We start from the raw sequence: 23,847 nt of genomic DNA, 5'->3' as shown, positions 1-23,847 counted from the left end.
TGTGTATTTTTATGTTTAATAGTGTTTAATTGCATATATTCAATATTTGTGTATTGTATATGTGTAGTAGTGTTGTATTATATGCAATATATATATATATATATATATATATATATATATATATATATATATATATATATAAAAGTCGGTGTAGTACACATGAACATCAATTGTTGTATTACACATATGTGCTATTGTGTATTCGATGCGTATATTAGTCTTATGTTCATATATACAATAGTGTGTATCAAATATGTGCAATAGTGTTGTATCTATGTAATACAACACCCTTGCATATAGGCAATACACACTATTACACATGTGCACTAAACCGACGAGTTTTTTTTTTAGGAACAATATCAAAATATAAGAATATTGGAAAAAAACTACAAAATTTTTTTTTAATAAAGGTTAAGATTAATTCTTTAGGAGATTTTACGTTTTCTCTTTAAGGGAGTTTTCATTTAATCTCACCCATATATAATCTCACCTTGTTGTGAGACAAAAAAGATATTTTTTTGAGGCCTTGACCCGGGCATCTACAATTAAAGTGAGCAATACCATCACCTACATGAAGTATGGTACTAACATTTACACAAACATGCATGAACCATTTCATGAAGTATGTGTCCGGAACCGACACATACTATCGAACTAGCTAGGATCGAGGCTTCACGCCTTCCCTTTCGCTTCTTAGATTCCGCTCTTCAAAATGGAACATTGGCTCTAACAATCCCATAATGATGCAAGTCGGAATGTTGGATTCTAATGTTCTAGACAAAAGGAAATAATAATAATAATAATAATAATAATAATAATAATAATAATAAGACAAGTTGTTGTGGAGCTTCAACATGGGATGCAAAAGTGATGTGGTGTGATAACAAGGCTTTAACACCTCGTCGGAGCTCACGGGCAGTAAAGGGGAAAATGGTAACGTGGTAACGCCCTTTTAACAAGGAAATGGCAGAGCTAAAATACTTTAAAAAGGAAATAGTGGGGCTAAAATACTGGTCATTTGAATAAAGAAGCTTATTTTGGTTTGGATTAGAATGGGGTTGTCAAAGACATGTCAATAGTGTTGCAAAAATATCGACTAGGCACCGATTAATCCCCGATTAATCGCTATTCCTACTTCAATGATTAATTTTGGGCTAGTCGGCCAATTAATCGGTCAATGGTCAAATCCGGCCAAAATCAAGATTAATCAAGCTTAATCGGCTTAATGAGTTCTGGCCAAAATCAACGATTTCTAGCCAGATTAGATCTAAAATCAGCGGTTTTCAGTGAGATTCTAGTCAAATTCCGACCAAAATGTGTTTGTGTATGTATAAAACTAAAAGTTACATATAAAAATGTGTGCGTGTATGTATAAAACTAAAAATTATACATTAAAATCTGATCCGATTAATCCCGATTAATCCTGATTAATCGCTAGTTCCCACCTCATCGCCCGACTAGCGATTTTTATAACGCTGCATGTCAAAATGAGTTGGTTTAAAAAAAGTATCAAACAACTAGATACAATCATCACAACTGTATTTATTTTAGGCAAGACGAGCAGGAAGGGAAAAGTGGAATCACCAGTCGAACTTCTTCAGGTCGTAACACTTTGTTTTAAAATCAGGGACACTAGCCAGATCGGCGGGGAAAGTTAACGTACAAACTAAAAAATTGTGCTAACAATGCAAATCAAATAGTGTAATTATGTAATTAAATCGTAGTGTAATTACATACACTATGCTGTAATTACACTACACTATAATTACACTATGTTATATATATAATTACATACTTGATTTGCACAGTTAGCACGTTAATTTGTTAATTTAATTTGTAATTAATTCAAACCCTTTATTTATAATCTTATTCAGAAATAAATAAAATTGAACTATTGCAACTTCTTCAAAACTTTTACTTTTTGAACTTCTTTCACTTTGGGTCACGATTGCAAGGATTTAGTTTGGAAGTTTAAAAATTCTTCACAAAAAGTTTTAAGAAACAGTTGCAGTTCTTTCACTTAAAAAAGAGTAGGGTTGAGTTGAGTTACTTTTATCTTTTATCAAGTTATAAAAATAAAAGATAAATAAACTAAGAAAGGTCAAAGGGCAAAAAATTATTCAAAAATCAATTACAATGCAATACACCTTAAATAACTAGGCTTGAAAAAAAAAGCTGTACATGTATCCATCACAAACTTGCATACAAAAGTCAACCAAAGTCAACTCTTCTTCAAAACTCTTTCCCATCCACTGATACACTATTGCTGTTGCTGCCAGTTGTACGACTGGTTTCGGTTACCCCCCGCATTCGGGCCTCTACCCCCACCTCCAGAACTCCCACCATATGGAACGTTTTGTGGATAATTAGGCGGCCCCACACCATAACCTGAAGAAGATCCTCTAGGCCCACCACCAGACGGGGCCCGAGCTTGTGGAGGATACGGCCCACTACCAAACCCCACACCACCTTGACCAGTTGGTCGATCAGAATAATACCCACCTACGTTTGCATTAGGGTTGCCAGTTGGCGGGTAGCGGTTGGGCCCACCAGGAGGGCCACGTGGCTTACCATATTGGTGATGGGTGGGCCCACCTGTGGCAAGGGGAGCTTGACCTGGATGGTTATGACCGCCGGCCCAGGGCTGAGAATGGGCTTGGCCCAATTGTTGGACGGGTGGCAAGCGGGCATGCCGTTGTGGGTGTTGGAGTTTTTGCCTTTTAGCTTGTTCTTCGTTTTGACGCTGTTGTCGTTTCTTTTTGGTTTGGAATTCATGTGAGGATTCATACTTTGGCAAACTGGTAAAATCAATATACAGAAATTGTGTAAGTCAATTTTGGTCACCCCGATCAAATGGGCATTTAGTGGTACCTTTTTGGGTCACAAGGCAACGGGTCTGCCCAGAAATATTCAGCATCCAATGCATCTTTAGCAGATATCCTCTACACAAAACAAGATTTAAAAGACCTTATATTTCATTTAGAGTTGAGTTCAGTTTTGGTCCCTGTGATTTGTCCATTTTAACTACTTCAGTCCAATACTGAAACCTTCAACCCTTTTGAGTCAATGTGGTTTTGTTTTTTAAACTACTCTGATCGATGTCACTAAATTTGTTAGATTTTCTCTGTTAGTTTTCATGAAATGACCATATTATCAATCTTTATAATTAAAACACAAAAAAATGAAACCACTGTGACGTAAAGGGTTAAAGGTTTCAGTTTTGGGTTGAAGTGGTTGAAATGGCCAATCCACAGAGACAAAGAACGAAGTCACAAACTTGCCGCTTTCATTTAATTACACGCAGAATTGCAAGTAAAGGAGACATACAATGTGCCCGTTTGGTAACAAGCCAAAACGAGTAAACTTTGGCACACTAACACGAACGAAACAATAAACTATACAGGGATTTAGCGTGGTTTGTTCTAAACTGACCTACGTCCACCACGTCAACTAGATTATTCTTTTCTCGCAATCTCGGTCAATCAGCCCAAGGCCTACGAACCCAACACTAGTCAGGTTGAATTGACCCAAAACACTATATCCTAAGTTGTTATTTGTAAATATCTAGTGTGTTAAAATTTAACACATTAATTCAATAATTTAATTTTTTTGAATAAAATGATTTAAGATGTTTTCATGCATTAAAAAAAACACTTAGGTTGACTATCGACCCTTTTGACTCATTCAACACATCCGTTTTCTTTTTCGCTGTTTTTTAACATTGTAATGATAAAACTTAACCGGTTCAACCTGTCGAGAAATATTTGGGTCGAAATTGTCACATCACGATGGACGTTATGACAAATAAAAACATACCTGTGAGGGATCAAGAGTCAACATTTTCTCCAACAGCTCAAGGGCATTTCGATCAAAGCTGCAAAGGGAAAATGGCCAAAATAAATTCAAACCTTTTCATTTATAATTAAGAGTTAATACTTAAACTGAAGCGTAAGCATGGAATGTGCTCAACTGTCTGAAAACCTCCCTGACGCGCCTCTTCATCTGCCTACTTGGTTTAAACTTGTTGTACCAAGGGGTTCTAGAAACTCCAGGCCAGTTAACCTCATCAGGAGACCCACATAGCTCATATATTTTGTTCAATTGCTCAGGCTGCAACAAATGTAACCAAAATATTTAAATTTTCAATCCATATCATCATGATGTAAGAACACGAGTATGATAATTAAACCAATTTATAGGTGACAATTTCATCCTGTCTACATGTGAAAGGAATCAAGGATCAATATGAGTTGTATCTTATCATAAATGGGGTAAATATGGAAAAGAATATGCTAAAAAGAGGAATGGATGATATTATATTAAGGAAAAGTACTGATATACCCCTCTATAACATTATCTTTTGCTTTATTGCAGAATCTGGGTACAAATCAATGTCCACCGTTACACACTTACATATGAGATAGTGAAAAACTTAGCTCTATAGTAAACATATAAGGAAATTTGTCCATGTTGGGTACCCACCCGCTTTCTTTCTCCATACAAAACTTAACTATTTTATTTTATTTTATTTCATATCCAAATCTCAAGATCTACCACCTTTATTTTGAAATTTGAATAACTTTCAATTTATAGGTCGAAGAGATTGTGATTTTCAAAATAAGAATGGACAAGTGACATGGACGTTCATAAGTTTCGGCTTCGCTGTGTTTCAACATCATCACATGCTATTGTATAAAAATTGATATCCAATCAAATAACAGAATAAACTATCAACATGTCGATGTTGCATAGAGAGGCATATAAATTTGGGGGCCAAGAGACTATTTAAGACATTTTCATTAGCTTCTAAAATGCGCATCAAGCATGACATGATATAACTTTACTGAATACAAGAAAAGGTTTATACCCATACGACCTGTCACATTATTCCTTTTAGCATTTTCTCAGCCCAAAATTTAGTCAAGGTATAATGCAGAATGCTGACTAAAGTATAGTTTATGTAGAAATGAAAAAAACAGGTTAAATCAACTTTCTTACTTCATTTGCAGTGAGTGTATTTTTTCTAGGTGAAAATATGAAACTTAATTAACACTTCTAGTAAGAAAAATATCACTCCTAAAATGAAGTCATAATATAACGAGTGAAATATATTGGTTTCAACTTTCAACATTTAAAGAAGACTAAAAACAATAGATATGTAACAATTAGTTAAGTAATACTTTCACATGAAAAGGTTAACACACAAGAAAATATTATATATGAGATCATTTTATTATATAAATTAATTTAAATGAATAGGTTGAGTGAATATGGGAAGTTAAGAGAACAAAAGATAATTAGTTACATGACTGACCTCATTTTTACCAGTTAAGATTGGTTTTCCATTCAAAAGTTCCGCAAAGATACAACCAACTGACCACATGTCAACAGACGGACCATATTTTGTAGCTCCAAGCAATAATTCCGGAGGCCTGTTAAAAAAACAGTTACAAAACTGAGATGATACAGATAGTTGATAAACAGTGTATTGATGCAATTAAGAATTACTTACCTATACCACAAAGTAATAACCCGATTTGTGAGATTACCCTTATGGTCACTGGAGTATGACCGTGCTAATCCAAAATCAGCAAGTTTTAGATTCCCCTCATTATCAATAAGAAGATTTGAACCTGAAAGATAAGTTTAAAGCATATAAGCAATAAATAAGAGAACAATATAATTGGTATTTAAAGAATTTTATTATTGCAAATTGGCAATTACCTTTTATGTCCCGGTGAAGTACTTGATTAACATGACAATAGTGAAGTCCAGTCAGTAATTGTTTCATATAACACTGCAAATAAGCATCGTCATGAGTTAGATACGTTGATGGCCCGTTTATTTGTGAAAGAGCTGATACGGGTTATGGTTAATCTCTAGCGAGTCAAAATGGTTAACATTAAAAATGGATTTTTGATGTATAAAACCTCCTAGATCAGCTTTATTTTCAAAAGAAAATAGGTTATTATTGATGTAATCATATTGGCACACTATTTATAAAGTATTTGAAACTTTTTATGGTTAACCAGCCCGAGTCGGCCCATCTCAACAGGGTGGAAATTTATACAAATCATTTTTATGTGCCCACCACCACAATATTATGTTGGTACTTTACCAATTTACCCTTAAACTATTTTAGCTCCTATATCACCCTCTCTCTGGTTTAAGGACAAAATGGTCAATTAATATATGGTGCCGGGTCACATAAAAAGGATGGTGTAAAATCACCTTCATTAATAAATTACCAATTTTGACCCGTTATCCGACTCACTCATTTTGCAACATCATTGTGTTGCTACATACATTAATTACATTAATTTTTAATTTATTACCTTGATTTGCGGTATTGTAAATCTCAATCCAGGACGATCAGCAAGGCCTGTTAAGTCATGATCCATGTATTCAAAAACCATGTAAATACTGCCCTTGTATTTGTGACCACCTGTACCCTCGAAACACAATTTGCAATTCATTGATTACTTTCCTAGAATGGGTTGAGAATGTCACCTTTATAAGTATATAAGTTAAAACCCTATAATATAAATAAAAATTGGCAAGAGGGGAAAAATAGTCATATAAAAACAATCACCTGATTTCCCATGCTCATCAACCTCAGGACCTGTAACAAGAATTGAAATGTTTGAGAATGTAAAATTTACAGGTAAATAATTGTCGCAATGAAAAATGGTAACATAATTACCTGGCGAGGTCACAATCTCTTTTAACTTAATAACATTCTCATGCTGAAGCTTCTTTAAAATTTTGATTTCACGTATGGCAGTTATAGGAAACTACATAAAGAAGACAACAATTAAAAGAGTGATATGCATCGAGATTTTTTTTCTTTTTTGCAAAAAAAGAGCACACTTAAGAAACATTAGCCACATAAAATTTGACTCATAGGAAGAAATGTACCCCTTCTTTTTCATTGTCCATTCGTATCTTCTTTAAAGCAACAATTTCACCAGTTTTTATCTCTCTGGCCATGTATACTTGACTGAGAGAAAACACAAAAAAAAAATATAAGAAAACCCTACAAAAGAAACAAAAAAATAAAGATTTATGTCTAATCCAACAAACAAAAAAGTAGAGATTTGGTTCTAGAAACAGCGGTATACACGAAAAGATATTGGCAATCGGAATACACATGCTGCATTCGTATCACCATGTGCGTCATACTTGGAAAGCACATACACTGACAAAAGCATTTAACTCGACGATATACAGTCGTACCGAACTACACGTCCAAGTGGAATCAAGATCCATAAAAGGCTCTAAACACGTTTAAAACATGCATATATACAAGCTAAAACATAAGCTCAGCTAAACAGCACGTGTATAGCCAAAAGAGCCATAAAACTACTGGAAGTAACAAATTCTATTAGCACAAGTACAACACGAGAAACAAATACAAGCATATTAGTAGCATTAAGTGTGGAACATATACTAGTATGCTACCATAATAGCTCCAAACAAATAAACTTATAATCGTGCCGTGGTGTATTAATATTAACAATTAACCATCAGCTTGCCAAAAAGAAGAATAATTTTATAAATGTGCAATTTAATAATTAATAAACTGACCATACATATACACAAACATACAATTTTCCTCCTATCATGTTTAATTTAGATGCTAAATCTATCCCTAGGAAAACAATAATATTCTTTGAGCTTCAGATCCAGTTAATATACTTGACAACTGTAAACATAAACCAATTGATAACAAGTTTCTAATCCATATATATATATATATATATATATATATAACCAATAACAAATCATTTAAGGAGTACTAATACGCACAATCTGTAACCGGAAACCCTAATATACAAATAAATGAATTGATTGAAATAGGGGGAAACAAACAATCGTATTATTATAAACAAATGATAATGTTGAAATTAGGGCAAGAGAAATTAATACCCACCCGTATGTTCCTTCGCCAATTTGTTCCAGTTTCTCGAAACAGTCTACGCTACGAGAACCCCACGACGGTGATTCTTCGAGATTAAGCTGACCGTACGCCGCGCCGGCCATGTGTCTCTTGTTTTCCGGCAACCGGTGGTCGGAGTTTGCGGAAGCGGCGGGTAGTAATTGGGAGTGTTTGTGAGGAATTTGTGTGTACTATGTAGCAATAGGTCAAAACTAAGTTTTACTTTTTAATAAAAAAATACCCGTATATTGATGTTTGGTCGGTAGATGTTCGGTTCGTTACGGTATGGCTACCGATAGGGTTTAAATGATGTTGATGCTAAATCCACTCTTATATTAGATTGGAGGGGGGCATGTTGTAAGGGTATAGTGTAATTTGAGAAAATTCATGCTTTATTGTCTTGTATATTTATGTTGATGTTAAATCCACCCGCATACTACAATTCATAACATCGTTTTTTTACTATATAATTAATTCCCTAAATGCAGGTCTTTGGGAAAGAATGAATAGAAGCCTTACGCGAAGAAAGAGAACATTAGATTCAACCTATCCACTATCTATCACGATTCATTTGTTGTATAACCGAATCTGAGTATTTCTAGTTAATTGAGTTGAAAGCCTTATTAATTATCAAAATCAACTTTAAATAACATAATGTTTCTTCACCTTTTTCACTCGTTAAGAAACATCATCATCATCGTACTCAGTATATCCCACCAATAGCAAAGCTATGGTAGGGTCTGAGGAGGGTAAGATGTAGACAGCCTTACCTCTACCCCATAAGGATAGAGATGCTGCTTCCGGTGAGACCCCCGGCTCGATAGTAGTTTTGCATCTTTCACTCGTTAAGAAACCGACTTATTAATAATGACAGGGCCGTCATGTATGCATCTCCCTTCAACATGAATCGATTGTTTATGGCTAATGATGTTACACTTACACATGACTGTTTTGAGGCTCAAAGCAAGAAGTTTAGAAAAGACTCCGTACGTACAATCATTTAAATTAATTAAGCGGCCTATAATCATGTAAACGGCGGGTCTCTAGTTTTTAGAACGAGAGAGATATGAGGGTTTATAATCCTTGCTAATTTTCAATATTATATAGATTTTAAGCACTTCTTATATAAGTTGATATTTTGTAGTCATTTTAAACCACTCCAACTCACTCAAATCTTGAAATTTTAGGTTCTGCAAATCATTTTCTACCACAAACTGGATATACAATTATCATGTCTAGCATACAATATATTGGAATTTGTCAATACTCATGTGTTAACAAGTGTATATATATTCCTTTATTTAAATAAGAAACCGAACCGTATGCCCTTACTTGTGGCGCTATATATCTTCCTCGCTGCCTTCTAAATCCAAAGGTAAATCGTCAAAAATTTCGTTTCTTGATATTCCAATGTCATGAATTGATTGATACACTTCAAGCATACTTGTTGCCCCAACTTTGTGCGGCCGAATGCATTTTTTAGCTATTCTAAGTGTTTCATATATCTCCTCGTTGAATCCTTGTCCCATTAAGCATTCATCAATCATACTAAACTCCTCACCAAATACATTATCTCTCATGGATGAGTTAGTCTCTTCAGATGGCCATTCTCTACCCGAAACTAACTCGAGCAACAAAATCCCAAAGCTATAAACATCTTCTTTGTAAGAACCAGGAGTCGAATGTGGATCCACAAAAGCGCAACCACTTAAAAGGGTGCCATTTGTATTCATCAAAATGTTTGAATAGCCAAAATTTGATATCTTAGGCACAAAATTATCATCAAGTAAGATACATTTTGAGTTGATTTTGAGATGGGCTACGCGAAGGACTTTGTTATGATGTAGCCATGCAAGTCCTCGTGCAATCCCTACTGCGATTTTCAACCTTAAACTCCATCCCATCTTCGTACCTTCTACTTGTGGCTTAGAGTATAGCCATTGATGGAGGGTTCCATTTGACATGTATTTGTATACTAAGTATTTCTTCTCCATTTCAAAGCAAAAACCTAGCAGGGGAACTAAATTTATGAGCCGCAATCTTCCAAGAATTTCTATTTCTAGTAAAAATTCTTCCTCAAAGCTCTCAAAATTATGGAGTCTCTTGACTGCAAGCATCAGACCGTCTGTAAACACAGCCTTGTACATAAGTCCCATGTTTCCAAAGCCAATTACATTTTTAATGTCAAAATCATTTGTTGCCAATTTGAGCTCCTCCAAACTCAATCGACGGACATACTTTTCCATGGCTGATATCTGTGTTAAACACATCGTTACATGTGAGTTTTATATTTCTATACATTTTTGTGTGCACATGTATGTTAGTGTGTTTATACATATATCATGTACACACAAGTGTGTCTACACACACACGCTCAGATTTTCTTTAACTTTCTATTGATGACTAAAATACAATGTAGAAACTTAAAGAGGGTATTTAGAGGGTATTTTCATATTAAAATCGTTGAAATTCAACCCCAACCCCAACCCCACACCTCTTCTCCCTTTCCCCTGTAATCAAAACCCAGGCCACCACAAAGTAGCGGGTAGTTGCCTGGTGCGTGTCCTCCATGATAACACCATCTAATCTTGTTTTTTGGTATCCCTAACTTAATGCTCTCCTTGTATTTTCGATTTTCCTGTGAGTTCCCAAGCCTCGTAGAGCATTCACAGTAGGCTATTCATCCCCATCCCCTAAATTTAACTAAAAGTTAACATTTCCTAAATTTATCACCCATTTCCAGAAAGCTTCCACATTTCGTTCTCTATATTTACCCTTATTTTAATTTAATAATAGTTCTTTATTCATTTTTTATTATTCTTTCTCTTTCTTCCACTCACAAACACTTTACAAAAAATATTTGGCATGGAGATGGATAGTGACCCTCAAAACTAGGGGATCATTGTAGTTTCCGTTAAAAGTTTCGGGGTTATAGTATTTACATTTAACTCTCTTATCTTATTTCCAAATTCAAGGTTATACTAAAAATCATTACATTTTCTCTCTCATTTCAATTAAACAATATTTTTTTCATACATATATCATTATCATTTCTCTATCCTTCACTCACAATCACTTTCAAAATATATTAAAAATTTACAGGGTGTGAATAGTAACTTTTCAAATTTACAGAAAAATCACTAAATATTTTAAAATATAAAAACTCACTCACAACACACTAAATCACTCTCTAAATTATAAAAACATTCCCCACGTAAAATAGGGGTTGGATGAGAATGCTTAGAGTTGGGGATTGGGATCTAATGTAGAAGTCAAATAACACATCTTTTTTCTTAGTATTTTTCTTAACGTTTAGAGATAGGGGTAGTTATGAGTAGGTTATTGTGAACTCTCTTATGTTTATAAAATATATTTTATTTTGATTATTTTACAAAAAAAAAAAGTAAATAAAATAAAATAACCCAAGTTATCGTTAAACATCAAAGTTGTTACCAAATCAAAGGTAAAAAGAAAGGTGTAACCTTAGCCATTTGTGTAATTAAGAGAGGGGATGTAGCCTTGCTCTCTTCAGTGTTGTTTGGCTCTGTCAATAGGATGTGTGAGCTTTCTGGAATCAAGTTTTGCTTCCTTTGGTTGTTTATTTTCAAAGACAGCCTAGGGAAATAGTAGACCAGGAGCAACGTAATAAGAATAGAAAAAGGAAATCCTACAGCAAGCCCTGTGTAAAACAGATCATGATGCTTGTTCCCATTCATCCTGCAAGGGACCTCCGCAAAGCCCAGGGTTGCCTGCATAGAAATCTACAGTGTTGGAGCGATCGCAGAATATGGGTACTTGTCCTGACAAATTATTGTTAGCAAAACTAATTTTTTGAAGGCGATCAAGGTCAGACAACTCTTGAGGGATTTGGCCTGTAAGTTGGTTGTTGTCAAGCCTCAGAACATTGATGAAGCTTAAACTGCCAATGCTATGTGGAATTGGACCAGAGAGACTGTTGTTTGAGAGGTCCAGAGTTGTGACGAATCGTATCAAATCTGTAAGATTAATAGGAAGGGCTCCTGTGAGGTGGTTGTTAGAGAGATCCAAACCGGTTAAGCTGGTGCAGTTTTTTAAGCCTGTTGGAAATGATCCTCTGAGTCCCATTTCTGGTAAGCGAATATTCAGAACCTTGCTCTCATCAGGGTGCCAACTTTCGACTCCGGTAAATTGACATATGAAACCCTCAGTATGGTTGCTAAAATCCCACGAAGATAAGAAATTCTCCGGGTCTTCGAGGGACTCCTTAATGGATCTCAGGCAATCAATGTCTGATTGAACCGCATAATTGCGTGTAACAAAGCAAGCTAGTATGATTAGCATATGCAAGCTGATCAGCAAACTACGAGTACTATTTCTTTCCATCACGAGTCTAATCTTGCATGATAATCACACAATAATAAAAAAACTATTATAAAGAATATGAAACATGTTGGGTTGACCTAACATTATAACTTATAAGTCTCTTGTGGGACTCACTGCAAAGAAAAATCGGTCATTCAAAGGCAATAACGTGTTAAAAGTTGAAGATAATTGTGATAGAATAAATGGATATGACTAAACACTCTTTCTGCATTCAAATATTATAATATTGACGGGCGGGTAGAATACAAAACAATTTTGTATATGAAATTGGTGGTGGTAATCAGTCCAACATATCACTAAGTCGAAGAATTAATCAAAGTTGCAAACAAAGATGCTTCCGTCATGGTTGAACAAGTCAAAGTGGCTCAACAAATATCGTACCAATTATTAATCTTTTTTGTTATTTTATTTTTTATGAACTTTAAAGAAAACTCCTTAAATCATCTCCCACCATGCTTCACAACTGTAAGAAATTAACATTGGATACATGTTCTGTATTTACCATGAATCATTATTGTTTTTATCAATCCTTATATTCTTGTAATGATCTTGGATTTTGAAAATGTAATACCAACATATTCATAAGGGGTGTGCACGGTTCGGTTTGGTTATTAGCTAAAACCGAAGTCATAGTGAAGAAGCGTGTATCGACTTACTTGTATACGATTAACGTTCCTCGGGTACGAGTGTGCTATATCACCGATGGTTTTCCGGGATACGAGTTCTTCCACCTACAAAACAAACAGCACCGTGAGCTTACCCCTCAGAAAGGGACAGAGGGGTCCTCTTCGGGGTAACCTTCCGGTGTGAGAATCAGATATTGTAGGAGAAGATAATAAGGATCTAAAAATGAGTGAAGGACTTAGAATATATATTTTCTTTTTTTCCTGCTTTCCAACTGTTGAGGTGGTGTGGTATTTATAGTATTAGGGTTTCCAATGATTGGGTTCAGACCCAATTAGGGCATTTTTGGCCTCCTCCTATTGCTTCGCGCCACGTGTACTTAGGACACCTTGTGCTTTTTCATTGATTATTCTCTGACCAATGTATTTCACCTGACCCATGTGCCATCACGTGGTGGCCCATGGGCTTTGCTGAGTTGTCCACCCTTCATTGGCAGCTGTCAACATCAGCACATTCTTTATTCCTTAAAAGATACCTTCTGGAAGGTTGTCTGATGAGTACAATCATGGTTGTCCTTATCCTGATTTGGATTAGACTATTGTCTCATTTGTTGTGTGTCGCTTACGCGCGGCCTTTATGCGCCTATCCCGGGGATGCGCAGGGTCTTCTCTTTATTCTCACACTAAATGTGTGTGTTGTGTGCATATGTGATATGCGCCACGCGCAGATGTTTCATGCGCTTGCGCATAGGTTTTGGCTTTGTGTCTTCATGACATCCTGATTTCAAGCCTCTTGTCTATATCTTGTGGGTTGACCCGCCCCGCTCGATGTTAAGGCGGGTGCATACCCCTTCGGGTAATCGATTTTACCGGTTAGCTTTTTGGTGTTTGGTTCGGTTAACAACCAAAACTAAATTTAGGGTAAAATTTCTGCTTAGATCTACATGAAATATGGGTATAAATACATGAATGAATGTAAAATACATGAAACGCAGGTATAGAAAATAAATACATGATATTAACGTACAAAGGCTAGAAATATATGAACATGTAAATGGTTATGTTTAGTTCTGTCAATTTCGGTTAAACGAGGGTACAAAAAATAACCGATAACCGACTGTGAAACTATGCGCAAAGAACCAACAAGACTGACATAGTGGATAAATCATGAATACATAAACAAAAACGGCAATTGGACCAGAGAATGCGATTGCATTATAAGGTCGCAACTAAACAAATCGAGCAAGTTCGAATTGACGTAACATGAAACCTATAGTCCGAAAGCTCCGTGGAGAGCAACAAAAGTCAAGAGACCACCTAATTGACACCAATGAGTAAAATCTCCTTGTGCTTCAGTGCCCATAGTAATAACAAGTATGTGCTAAACTATTACCAGGAGTAGAAACTGCGATAGTTAAGAAATTCTAGCCTTCCAAATAGGAATTGGCCAATCCATGTGTATGTCATGAAGTTACAAAGGTTGTACCCGTGAACCAACCCCCTACGGGGAAATAGACACAAGGAAAGAGCAATAGGCCGGACCAGCCTACAAAAACAAAACGGTCCCTACCTAACCAATCATCCATAATATCAAACAAATCCTTTTCGTCTTTGGTCAATTTACGTTAATTTGGTTTTCGGTTAATCGTTTAATTCAGTTTTTGGTTAATTTTATTTAACGGTTCGGTTATTTCTCACCCCTAGATTCATTATAATATGGTATGCGAGTTGAGCCAGAGAGTCAGAGACCAATTGGAATGTTAAAATAACTGGAACAAATTCAACTTAGACACCGAGCCATCCAGATTTTAAAAACACTTAGACACCGAGCCATCCAGATTTTAAAAACCAGAACAAAATGCAACCAAAATCAGCAAACTAAGAGTGAAGATGAAGTATAGAAATCTTGCTAAGGTTTATAAAATGTGCTCGATTTGGTAATCTTTAATTCACACTACATGTTTTCACCGTCTAGTATCAAGATTGGGACATGTTAAGAGAGTATTGAACAATGCAAAGCGTGCTCGACTTGTAGCAAAAGGCTATAGCCAACCGTGGGGGGGGGGGGGGGGGGTTGACTATCGAGGGACTTTCTCTCCCATGGTAAGGTTTACATGGATTCGTATAATCTAAGCTATAGTGGCAAGAGTGGATCTTGAGTTACATTAAATCGATGTAAAGACCACTTTTCTCAGGTTTTATAAAGGAATGTCAAGAAAATAAACTATCTAGATTACTGAAATCTATCTATGGTCTCAAACGGTCTTCAAGACAGTGGCACGTACATTTTCAAAATGTTATCATGTCAAGCGATTTTAATACGATGAATGAGGATCATTGTGTATATAACAAAAGATGTAAGGGAATACTTGTCATATAATCATTATATGTTGATGATATACAAATAGCTAGAAATGACAATGCCATTGAAGTTAAAAGAAGGTAATCATATAACTTTGGAATGAAAGATATGGGTGAAGCTACGTAATTCTTAAGAGTCAAGATTTTTCAAGTGATTGTTCTAAGAAGTTGCTGCATCTTTCTCAAAAGCCTTAATTTTGTAATATGAAAAACTGCAAACCTGTTGATACTCCTATGACGAGTAATGAAGAATTGAGCAAAAGAAAGTGTCCCAACACTAGAATAAAAAGTGCAAATGAAAAATGTCCCTTATTCAAGCGCAATTGGAAGTCTGGTCTATGCTATGACGTACACAATACCGGATATATTCTTTGCAGCTAGCAGGCATGCTAAGCTCGTGTATTGGGAATTAATGAAGAGGACACTAAAATACCTAAAAGGTACCATTAGTTAAGGCTGAGCACGGTTCAGTTATTAGGCGATACCGAAACCGAAGTCATCGGTTTTTTGAGTACTCATTACCACAGCGTTTAAGATGAAATGATGCAACTCTTCATGCATGAAAGAGTGTGCTAGTTGGTGGTTATAACATTTAGCAGTTATTCAACATGAAAATTGTCAGCAAAAACTTCTTTGGTGGTAACTTAATTACTAGTTTACTACTAATGCTTAGCATCTTGTATTAACCGGGTTACTAGTGATCTCCCATTCTCCTGATTGTTACTGCTCATGCGTAATTACATATGTTGATCAAATTGTTACTGGTGGTCTAATTACTACTAACAACAGTTACCACCGATGCTATGTTACTATCGATGCTTAGTCACCACTAAATCCACGAGTTTTTTGGTGCCTAAAATCATAATAATCTCAAACATCCTAACTTGTATCCGTATAAATATTATTCAAATTTCATTATGGTATTAAAGAAAACCAATTATACGAATTAAATATTCGAATCCTTCCATGAAGGTGATGCAACTCCCTGTTACTCTGTTAGAAGATCAAAGTTCAGCAAATTACAATGTAGTTTTCTTAACAGAAGTTCATATGAAAAATATTTATTTGGTTCTGAAATTAAACAAAAACTAATGATGATATATCTACATAACCCTTAAAAAAATCTAGAATAATTCTAAGAAAACATGAACCATATGGTTTGTTGTTATCCCTTTTCAATCAGAAGAAGATGCACCACTTTTGGTTCGTGGGTTCAAACCTGCATCCAGGCTTAAACGTCCCTTCTTCATAGCTGCATGCACAACAAGCCAACTATCAGATGCCTAAAAAGAATATATTCCTCCTTTCCTTAAAAAAAATCAAAGATACCAAGAAAAATATTGTAACCTGTTGTTGTTGGCGCGTATATTATCCTCATATGATCGGCTATTGATGCTACTTTTGTTTTCATCGAAAAACCTACTCTTCAATTGCTTCACATCAATATCGCGTTTCTTCAAACCATCCATTGAAGTACTTCGAGTAACCGTATGTTTTTTCGAGCCAAAGGAACTCGGGACAAACATCTTGAGAAGGAAAACTCCAGTGTCAAGACTCACACTCCTTGAAATCGGGCCTTTTTTCGCTACTTTCTTCTTTCCCTTCAACTTAGGCTTCATATCAACCGTATATTCTAATGGCAACCCTAAATCATATGGATCTTGATCTGCAACCATATCTTTTAGTGACAACTCGTACCATGATTCTATCATTTCCGTTAACTTTTTCCTTTCTTCAACCGTGGTTTGTGTGGAAGACGATGAACCTGTGCTGTTTGAAGGAAGGTTTTTGGACCAAAGTGGTGTTGAAATTTCATGGTGCTCTTGATGATACTTTGTGTTTTGGATGTCAGAAAATGTGAAATCTGATGGCGTTTTGATGGAATGGAAGTTTAGTTGAGATGACATGTTATGGTTGACTGGTTGTTACCATGCACCTCATCAAAGGCAAGAATGGTTAATTACAATATTTTGTATTGTGTTTAATTAGGAGATTGGTACTTATATATAGAGGAGAATGTGTCAACTTTCAAATTAGAAGAAAGTTTTTCTTTTTTTCTTATTAAATACTATTTCTAATTGTTTGTAGCACGTAATAATGTAGAATATAAAAATACTATATTTTTAAACGACTTAGTTTTACCGTATCCAAAAGGAGCTAACGCGATGCGACTTGTAGCTTGTTTGTCTTATGTATCGTCATAGACACTAGCTACCTTTTGCTTGGTTAATGATTTTTTTTCATTACTGCCGTTAATTAGTAAAAATTATGCAAGAACAATAATCATTCATAATAAAAAAAATCCCTCAAGAAACCTTGTGTTTACTACCCGAAATACCCCTTTTCATAAGATATATTTGAAACAACTATTTACCATATATTCTTTATTGAAAAAACAGTAAGAAACAAGTAAAATACAAAAAGCATTATTATTTATTAACTTATAATATAAACATAAGCATAAGCCCAAAGAACACTCCAATATAACGTCTTTGTCTTTGAAAATGAGGTGTGCCGTCTAAGAGGGGCTTAAAAACAAAAAAGGTTTTGACTCAATTTCTTTCCATTCGGCAAAATAGATTATAAGAGAAGAAGACTGTCTTTTATAGATATTTAGGTATTATGTTATACATGACATAAGACAAAACACATACAAAACACAAGAACACGAAGGGACAATGACACATTGGCACATCCCGTCAAGTAAATAACAATCACTACAGAACAAACGAGAATCAATTATGTTCCGATTCGTTAGTAATTAATCTGTTGGTGAAGGTGATGAGTTAACGGAAATATGGCCATAGCAGTAATCTATACATACGACATATTACTGATGAATGTTACCCGAAAATTTTTCTGACCCGACAACCTTTAAATTTTAATTGGAATAATGCTAAAATAAATTTATGTATGTATAGAAAAATCTTGCTAAGTAGCAGGAAAGGATCTGGGAAGAGGGTATTGATACTAATTGTTTTCTCAAAAGATCTACCATGCTCTTTTCGAGCCGTTTCATCGTCTTCCGGCCATCCTCTATATCTCTATGTAGCCTATCAACCTTTGTGTCCAACACATGGTCCCTTTGCAACACCTTTGTATTTCATGACACCACTACTGACAGTTTTTCTTCTAAGACGGTAACATACAAACATTAAATAGATTCTTAGTAATTTATTAACGATATAGTAATTGAATTATACAAAATAATTGCATACCTCTGGATCAGAATGAAGAGCCTACGATCTCCCGGTTTGGGATCAAAATATTGCTCACCGGTCATGGTGTAATAAGGATTGTTATTGGTCAAGACTCAGGAGACCAAAGATGTGCCCTTTTGAGGTGTGTAAAGGTGTATATACTTTTAAGTTATATTTTTACATAAATGCTAGTTTGGAGTCACGTTTGTGCATGGCTAAATATTCCTCATCTGGGAATTGATTCAGTGAGACAAATGTTGGATTTGGTTACAATCGAACAATTGCAATTGACAAAAAGAAGACAAATCAGGCGATTTTCTTTGTAACTACTTGGAGAATTTGGAAGTGCATGAATGACGTGATTTCAACAACCGAAGAGCACGTGATGAAATAGGAGCTGTGGAGCTTATCAAAGAGGAAACATTCTTTTGGTAATTTGGTTCAAAATTATAACTAATACCCCACTAATGTTGTGACTTGTGAGCTGTCTTGTTTGATGCTTGTAATTATTTGTTTGCGTTTCTGGGCCTGATGTTGTTACGGTTCTAGCTATTGTTGGACTGGGTTTCAGGTTCTTGTCTATAATAATATAGTATACCACCCTTTCAACAAGTCAACCACCACCATCACCACCCAGAAAAAAAAAACATTTACGTTTAAGCAAAGTATTAAGATGCATAGTGTTTTAAACATGTTTACATGATATTTATAAAAGGTCTCGCCTAACCATATTACCTACATTGTCACTTAATACTTGAGCGATAGACCCTTGGTAAGGGGATTATTTGTGTTGAAATACTCAACATTAGCATCATGGTCCTCCACTCACTCACACATGAATAAATACTCTCTTTTGAGATAACCTCTCTAAAGAATTTACTTTTTTTTAACAACGCTTGAAACTACCCCAATAATCTAAGACTATATAATTGCAAGCCTTAATCATCACCCTTATGCCATTAGACCACAATGCCAATTGTTCTCAATAGAATTTTCTACTTTCGAGTCTCTTAATGGTATGTGGCCTCATAAGGGTATGTGGTCTTATAACACTGTCAATTGGTAGTTACTTGTGTTGTTTATGATTCCCCCATGAAAAGTCATCCTGGTAGCATTAAAATGTATCTCAAAGTAAATTTGTTATCGTCCTTTCACTTCACCAAAATCATAATATCAATATATTTGGGGACTTCAAGATCGCCTGAATTCTATAAGTCAACTTGTACGCCTATGTCTCTCTTATAAGTACAAGAATACATTTTTAGCATATCTCCAGTGGTTTGCTGGTTATAAGGCAAAGATTGTATCAATACAAGTACAAACTTGGGCATACATTAACTTCCGAACAACGAAAGTGTATGCTATAAATCTCACTTGTTCAAATGTTTTTGATTTAGTGCGTCAACAAGACCCGTAACTTTTACCCTTAGAACAGGGGCGACAAACTAGGGGCATTATAAGCATTCACTCAAAGTATACCTGTCCAGATAATCCTAATGCCCCAGCGCTTTAATTATAGTGTACACCTATCTATCATCTCAAAATTAATCGATAATAATCTTTTGAATTCATATGCATCTAAATTATTACTTGCCAATAAAATGTAATCAAGATATAGCACAAGTATGATAATCCTAATTATTTTCATGTCTGTGCTAGGAAGTATCACCCCTAGATCTATACCATATGATTCACACTGTAACTTCACCTTGTTAGAAAAAAGAGAAAGGAAAACCTCACTAAAACCAACAAGAATAAACACACTGATGTGGTTGTTCTTTTTGGCTTAATCCTAAATTCAGCTAGATCGAAAAATAAGGATTGTAAGATGATATATCGGTGAAGTCATGATATAGTGAACATGTATACCATGCTTAAAAATCCTCAATAAAACGAAAGGTATAATCATACCTTATAAAGGTTTAGTTTCATCTTCAAAAGTTCAATTTGTTTCATAAAATGTCTATGTGTTTAAAGACTTATTTAGTTGTCATTATTTCAAACTCTTCAATGTATCTTACTTTCTAAGATGATCTGTCAAATTTTACAATTTACAAGCTCAAAATCATAACCTAATTCATGATAACTAAATACATATAGAAAATGATATGAAACCACAAATCAAACAGAGCAAATGTCTATTTACAACAGAAACACCACAAGAAATCACCACCCAAATTCTAAACCAAAACATCAGAGAGAAACGCATACGTACCGCGCATCAATCAGCACCACCAGAACCCGAAGAACAACCACGATCACTTACAGCATTAACCGTTACCAATCTCTTCTTCCTATCTTCTTCATACTCAGGATCATCAGTAGGCAACTCAAATCTACAAACCGGACAAGAATTCTTCGAACCCAACCAAGTAACTATGCATTCACCATGATACATATGCCCACACTCCAACTTCTTCACAACCTTCCCCTCATTATCAAACACCAAATCTTTACATATAGCACATACTTCACCATCACTTGATTTCACCTCAACTGTGACCAAACCTTCAACCGCCGATTTCGCCGCAGGCGGAGCACCTCTCCTCCCGCCCGTATCACTCTCCGCTAGCCTTTGCAATAAAGCTTCATATCCAACCACGTCCACATAATCTCCAGGGTTTCCGACGTAAGCATCGTCGTCTCCGGAAACCTGTAACCTAAATCCGATCGGTTGATCCTCGAGTCGCATAAGAATCTCTGCCCAATCGAGCATCCGATTACGACGTCTAGCCGCAAGGTTCGCGACGCCTCGGAGCTGGATACGGAGTGCGTCACGCAGGCGTCTTCGTGTCAAAACGTCGTCTTCGTCGTCATTATTAATATCATCATCGTCGTCATCATTAGTATCCTCCTCATCATCACCTGCTTCTTCTTCTTCGTTCTGATTATCGATATGTTCTTCCTTTTCATCATCATCGTCAAATGCCCTAAGTTGATCTAATTGAGGCCTAATCTGACCAAATTGAGACGTAACATGATCTAATTGAGGCCTAATATGATCTAATTGAGCCCTAGCTTGATCTAATTGAGGCCTAATTTAACCTAACTGAGGCCTAAATTGACCTAATTGAGGCCTAACATGATCTAATTGAGCCCTAGCTTGATCTAACTGATTCGAATTACCGTTGTTCCATCGATCGATCTCAATTCGGAGGAAATCGGTGTCACCGGCGGGATGATCGGAAGGCGGTGGAGGAGGCTCGTCGTCATCACGCGCCGCCGTAGCTAACAACCTGAGACACTCGTTACCGATATCCGGAGTTTCTTCATCATCGATGTGAGAAGAAGCTGAGACCGACTCCACGAATCCGTTCTTACACTCGAAGCATATGACGTCAGGGTGATCAGGTAGGGTTTCTACAGGTACTCGTTTGTTGCACTGGTGGCACCAGTACTGTGTGGGATTTGGATTATTAGATACGGCCGCCGCCGGCGGTGGTGGTGAGTTATCGGCCATTGCCGCCGTGGGAAGTGCGGTGAGATATTTGTTAGTTTATTTTGTTGGTGGAGATTGTCGTTAAGTGTGAACCGTTAGATGGAGTATGAGATTGTGACTCATCGGGTGTGATCCAATCGAAAGCCCTCGTCGCTCGAACTGCTCGTCACTTGCATAGAATTTGCTTGGAAAATTTTCGCTTGATTAAAAAGGAGCTGCTCAGCCTGGTTCGGGTTATAAACAAAAGCAATGAGCAAAGGTCCGTTCGATTTGATTCAACTCAAATATTTTTAATTTATATTATATATAATTATATACAAACAAAAATATTATTAGTTTTTATAATCATCTTAGTTTTAAAGAAAAAAGGTCGGTTTTAAGGTAACCACATTTAACAAACTTGTTTCACTACTATAATTTTTTACCAAATACACGGCTAATGCATTATTCTCACTTGTGAACTAGCTTTAGTGACAAGTATATGTTACATTAAAGGGTGTTGGAGATAGTTTACCACACTAGGGTTATATATATATACCTTAAAGTTGACTTTTGACTTCTTCATGATAAGAGACATTGATCAACGTAAGTCAAAAACCGGTCCGGTCTGGTATAGAGGTTAAAGCAAATTTTAGAAAAAAATTATTATTGATTTTTTTATGGTAAATATTACTCATATAACACTCTACGCCAATAATCTACTATCTTTCTCATATTTAAACTAGAGACTTCCCTTTAAAAAACAAGTGACTATGTCAAGTATTTAGTTTATTTCTTGGAAGCATAATGATGGATCTCCATAGTACTATACATAATTCTTTATTTGACCATTGCATATCAGCCCAAGTGTTTGAACAAATTAGACTTTCTTGTATTGAACTTTACGAAATGATTCGTTTCATTTAGAGACAATAGCTATGTGAGAATTGTGCAGGATTTTCTAAATTAAGTCCTGAATTGTAAATTACCAATAGTCTAGGACATGTTTGATAGTTTTTAGGTTCATTAATTAACTATATTAACGACCCATAGATAATGAAATCGGTTACGGTTACCTTGTTGATGAATGTTCCATCTCCTCTCTGAAGATTCTATTATTCTAATTCAAGTCTATTAGGCTTATAGGCCATAACTAATTGTGCCTCTATTTTTCAGAAAATATGGATTCAACATAGCATATATTTGGATACAAGATATTCGCGACAAAATATCACGGGATATGACTTATGGATACAAGATATTGCAAATGATATTACATTTACATTACATGCATTTATAAATTTTGCATTACTATTACAGCACATGTCAAGAGTTCCAAATGATTACTTTTAATAACATAACATAAATAATCACACATTTGACAAACTATATACTTAGAAATTACGAAAAAAGATTTGGGTCAAACTCTAAAGAAAGTAGACAGAATTACAAATTTTGTCCTTTAAAATAAGACGAATTACGGTTCGTGTCCTTTTCTAAGTTTCCTTGCAGGCGGTGTACTTTAAACTTTTTTTTCCTACAAGTTATGTCCTTTACGCTAACTGGGTTAGAAAAACTCTGTTAAATCCCATCACGTGAGAAGCATGTGAGGGCATTTTTGTCTTTTCACCTGTACCTGCAACTTCTTCTTCTTCTTCAAAATAGAAAAATACCAAAAAACTCGCTGGCCGGACTCGAACACGCGACCTCAGGCCGGACCAGAGTGCAACACACACACACCAGCCAACTGCGCTGGTGTGTCAGTTGGTTTAACATCGTAAACGTTTTAATATATACATAAACATATCTAAACCCAATTTGATTATAAACCCTAACCATGCAATTGATTAATTCGTTCTATGTTGGTTTAATTAATGTTAGGGCTTTTGTAAAGCTCACTGTGACGAATTCAAACATACAATTCATCACCTCAATCGTCGATGA

At 35.6% G+C, this 23,847-nt stretch overlaps 3 protein-coding genes and 1 pseudogene across 4 annotated transcripts; all 4 read right to left on the bottom strand.

The window, feature by feature from the left end:
* Positions 1–2,088: 2,088 nt before the first annotated feature.
* Positions 2,089–8,104, bottom strand: LOC143563250 (cyclin-dependent kinase C-1-like). The gene is made up of 12 exons (XM_077050838.1): positions 7,934–8,104; positions 6,919–7,000; positions 6,704–6,794; positions 6,593–6,622; positions 6,336–6,445; positions 5,725–5,797; positions 5,513–5,633; positions 5,315–5,432; positions 3,971–4,110; positions 3,817–3,874; positions 2,872–2,942; positions 2,089–2,798 (listed from the first exon to the last, which is right to left on the bottom strand). Exons 1-12 carry the CDS (start codon positions 8,041–8,043, stop codon positions 2,261–2,263), a joined length of 1,542 nt encoding a protein of 513 aa, XP_076906953.1. The 5' UTR covers positions 8,044–8,104; the 3' UTR covers positions 2,089–2,260.
* A 1,175-nt stretch (positions 8,105–9,279) lies between these two features.
* On the bottom strand, positions 9,280–12,616 carry LOC143563238 (probably inactive leucine-rich repeat receptor-like protein kinase At5g48380; annotated as a pseudogene). Its single transcript, XR_013140629.1, has 2 exons — positions 11,422–12,616; positions 9,280–10,194 (listed from the first exon to the last, which is right to left on the bottom strand). The product of XR_013140629.1 is annotated as a probably inactive leucine-rich repeat receptor-like protein kinase At5g48380 (transcript).
* Positions 12,617–16,362: 3,746 nt separating this feature from the next.
* LOC143563222 (uncharacterized) lies at positions 16,363–17,280 on the bottom strand. Its single transcript, XM_077050815.1, has 2 exons — positions 16,633–17,280; positions 16,363–16,537 (listed from the first exon to the last, which is right to left on the bottom strand). The coding sequence occupies exons 1-2, from the start codon at positions 17,190–17,192 to the stop codon at positions 16,465–16,467; spliced, it is 633 nt and encodes a 210-aa protein (XP_076906930.1). The 5' UTR covers positions 17,193–17,280; the 3' UTR covers positions 16,363–16,464.
* A 3,269-nt stretch (positions 17,281–20,549) lies between these two features.
* LOC143563249 (uncharacterized) lies at positions 20,550–21,966 on the bottom strand. The gene is made up of 3 exons (XM_077050837.1): positions 21,807–21,966; positions 21,552–21,721; positions 20,550–21,509 (listed from the first exon to the last, which is right to left on the bottom strand). Exons 1-3 carry the CDS (start codon positions 21,815–21,817, stop codon positions 20,707–20,709), a joined length of 984 nt encoding a protein of 327 aa, XP_076906952.1. The 5' UTR covers positions 21,818–21,966; the 3' UTR covers positions 20,550–20,706.
* Positions 21,967–23,847: the final 1,881 nt, after the last annotated feature.

This window comes from Bidens hawaiensis, unplaced genomic scaffold (assembly GCF_021521415.1).
Source record: "Bidens hawaiensis isolate Kalapana, Puna unplaced genomic scaffold, B.hawaiensis_p1.1 tig00021345_1, whole genome shotgun sequence".
NCBI classification, from domain to species: domain Eukaryota; kingdom Viridiplantae; phylum Streptophyta; class Magnoliopsida; order Asterales; family Asteraceae; genus Bidens; species Bidens hawaiensis.
The sequence above is the reverse complement of the archived record's forward strand: the minus strand, read 5'-3'. Positions and strand labels throughout refer to the sequence as shown.

Coding starts and splice junctions, on each gene's coding strand:
- LOC143563249 (XM_077050837.1), bottom strand. Junction 21,510..21,551: donor TCATGTTAGGCCTCAATTAG/GTCAATTTAGGC, acceptor GGCCTCAATTAG/ATCAAGCTAGGGCTCAATTA.
- LOC143563250 (XM_077050838.1), bottom strand. CDS start 8,043: ATGGCCGGCGCGGCGTACGGTCAGCTTAATCTCGAAGAATCACCGTCG. Junction 6,623..6,703: donor AGAGATTGTGACCTCGCCAG/GTAATTATGTTA, acceptor TTCTTGTTACAG/GTCCTGAGGTTGATGAGCAT. Junction 4,111..5,314: donor TCTTAACTGGTAAAAATGAG/GTCAGTCATGTA, acceptor CATTTGTTGCAG/CCTGAGCAATTGAACAAAAT.
- LOC143563222 (XM_077050815.1), bottom strand. CDS start 17,192: ATGTCATCTCAACTAAACTTCCATTCCATCAAAACGCCATCAGATTTC. Junction 16,538..16,632: donor ATACGCGCCAACAACAACAG/GTTACAATATTT, acceptor TTGTGCATGCAG/CTATGAAGAAGGGACGTTTA.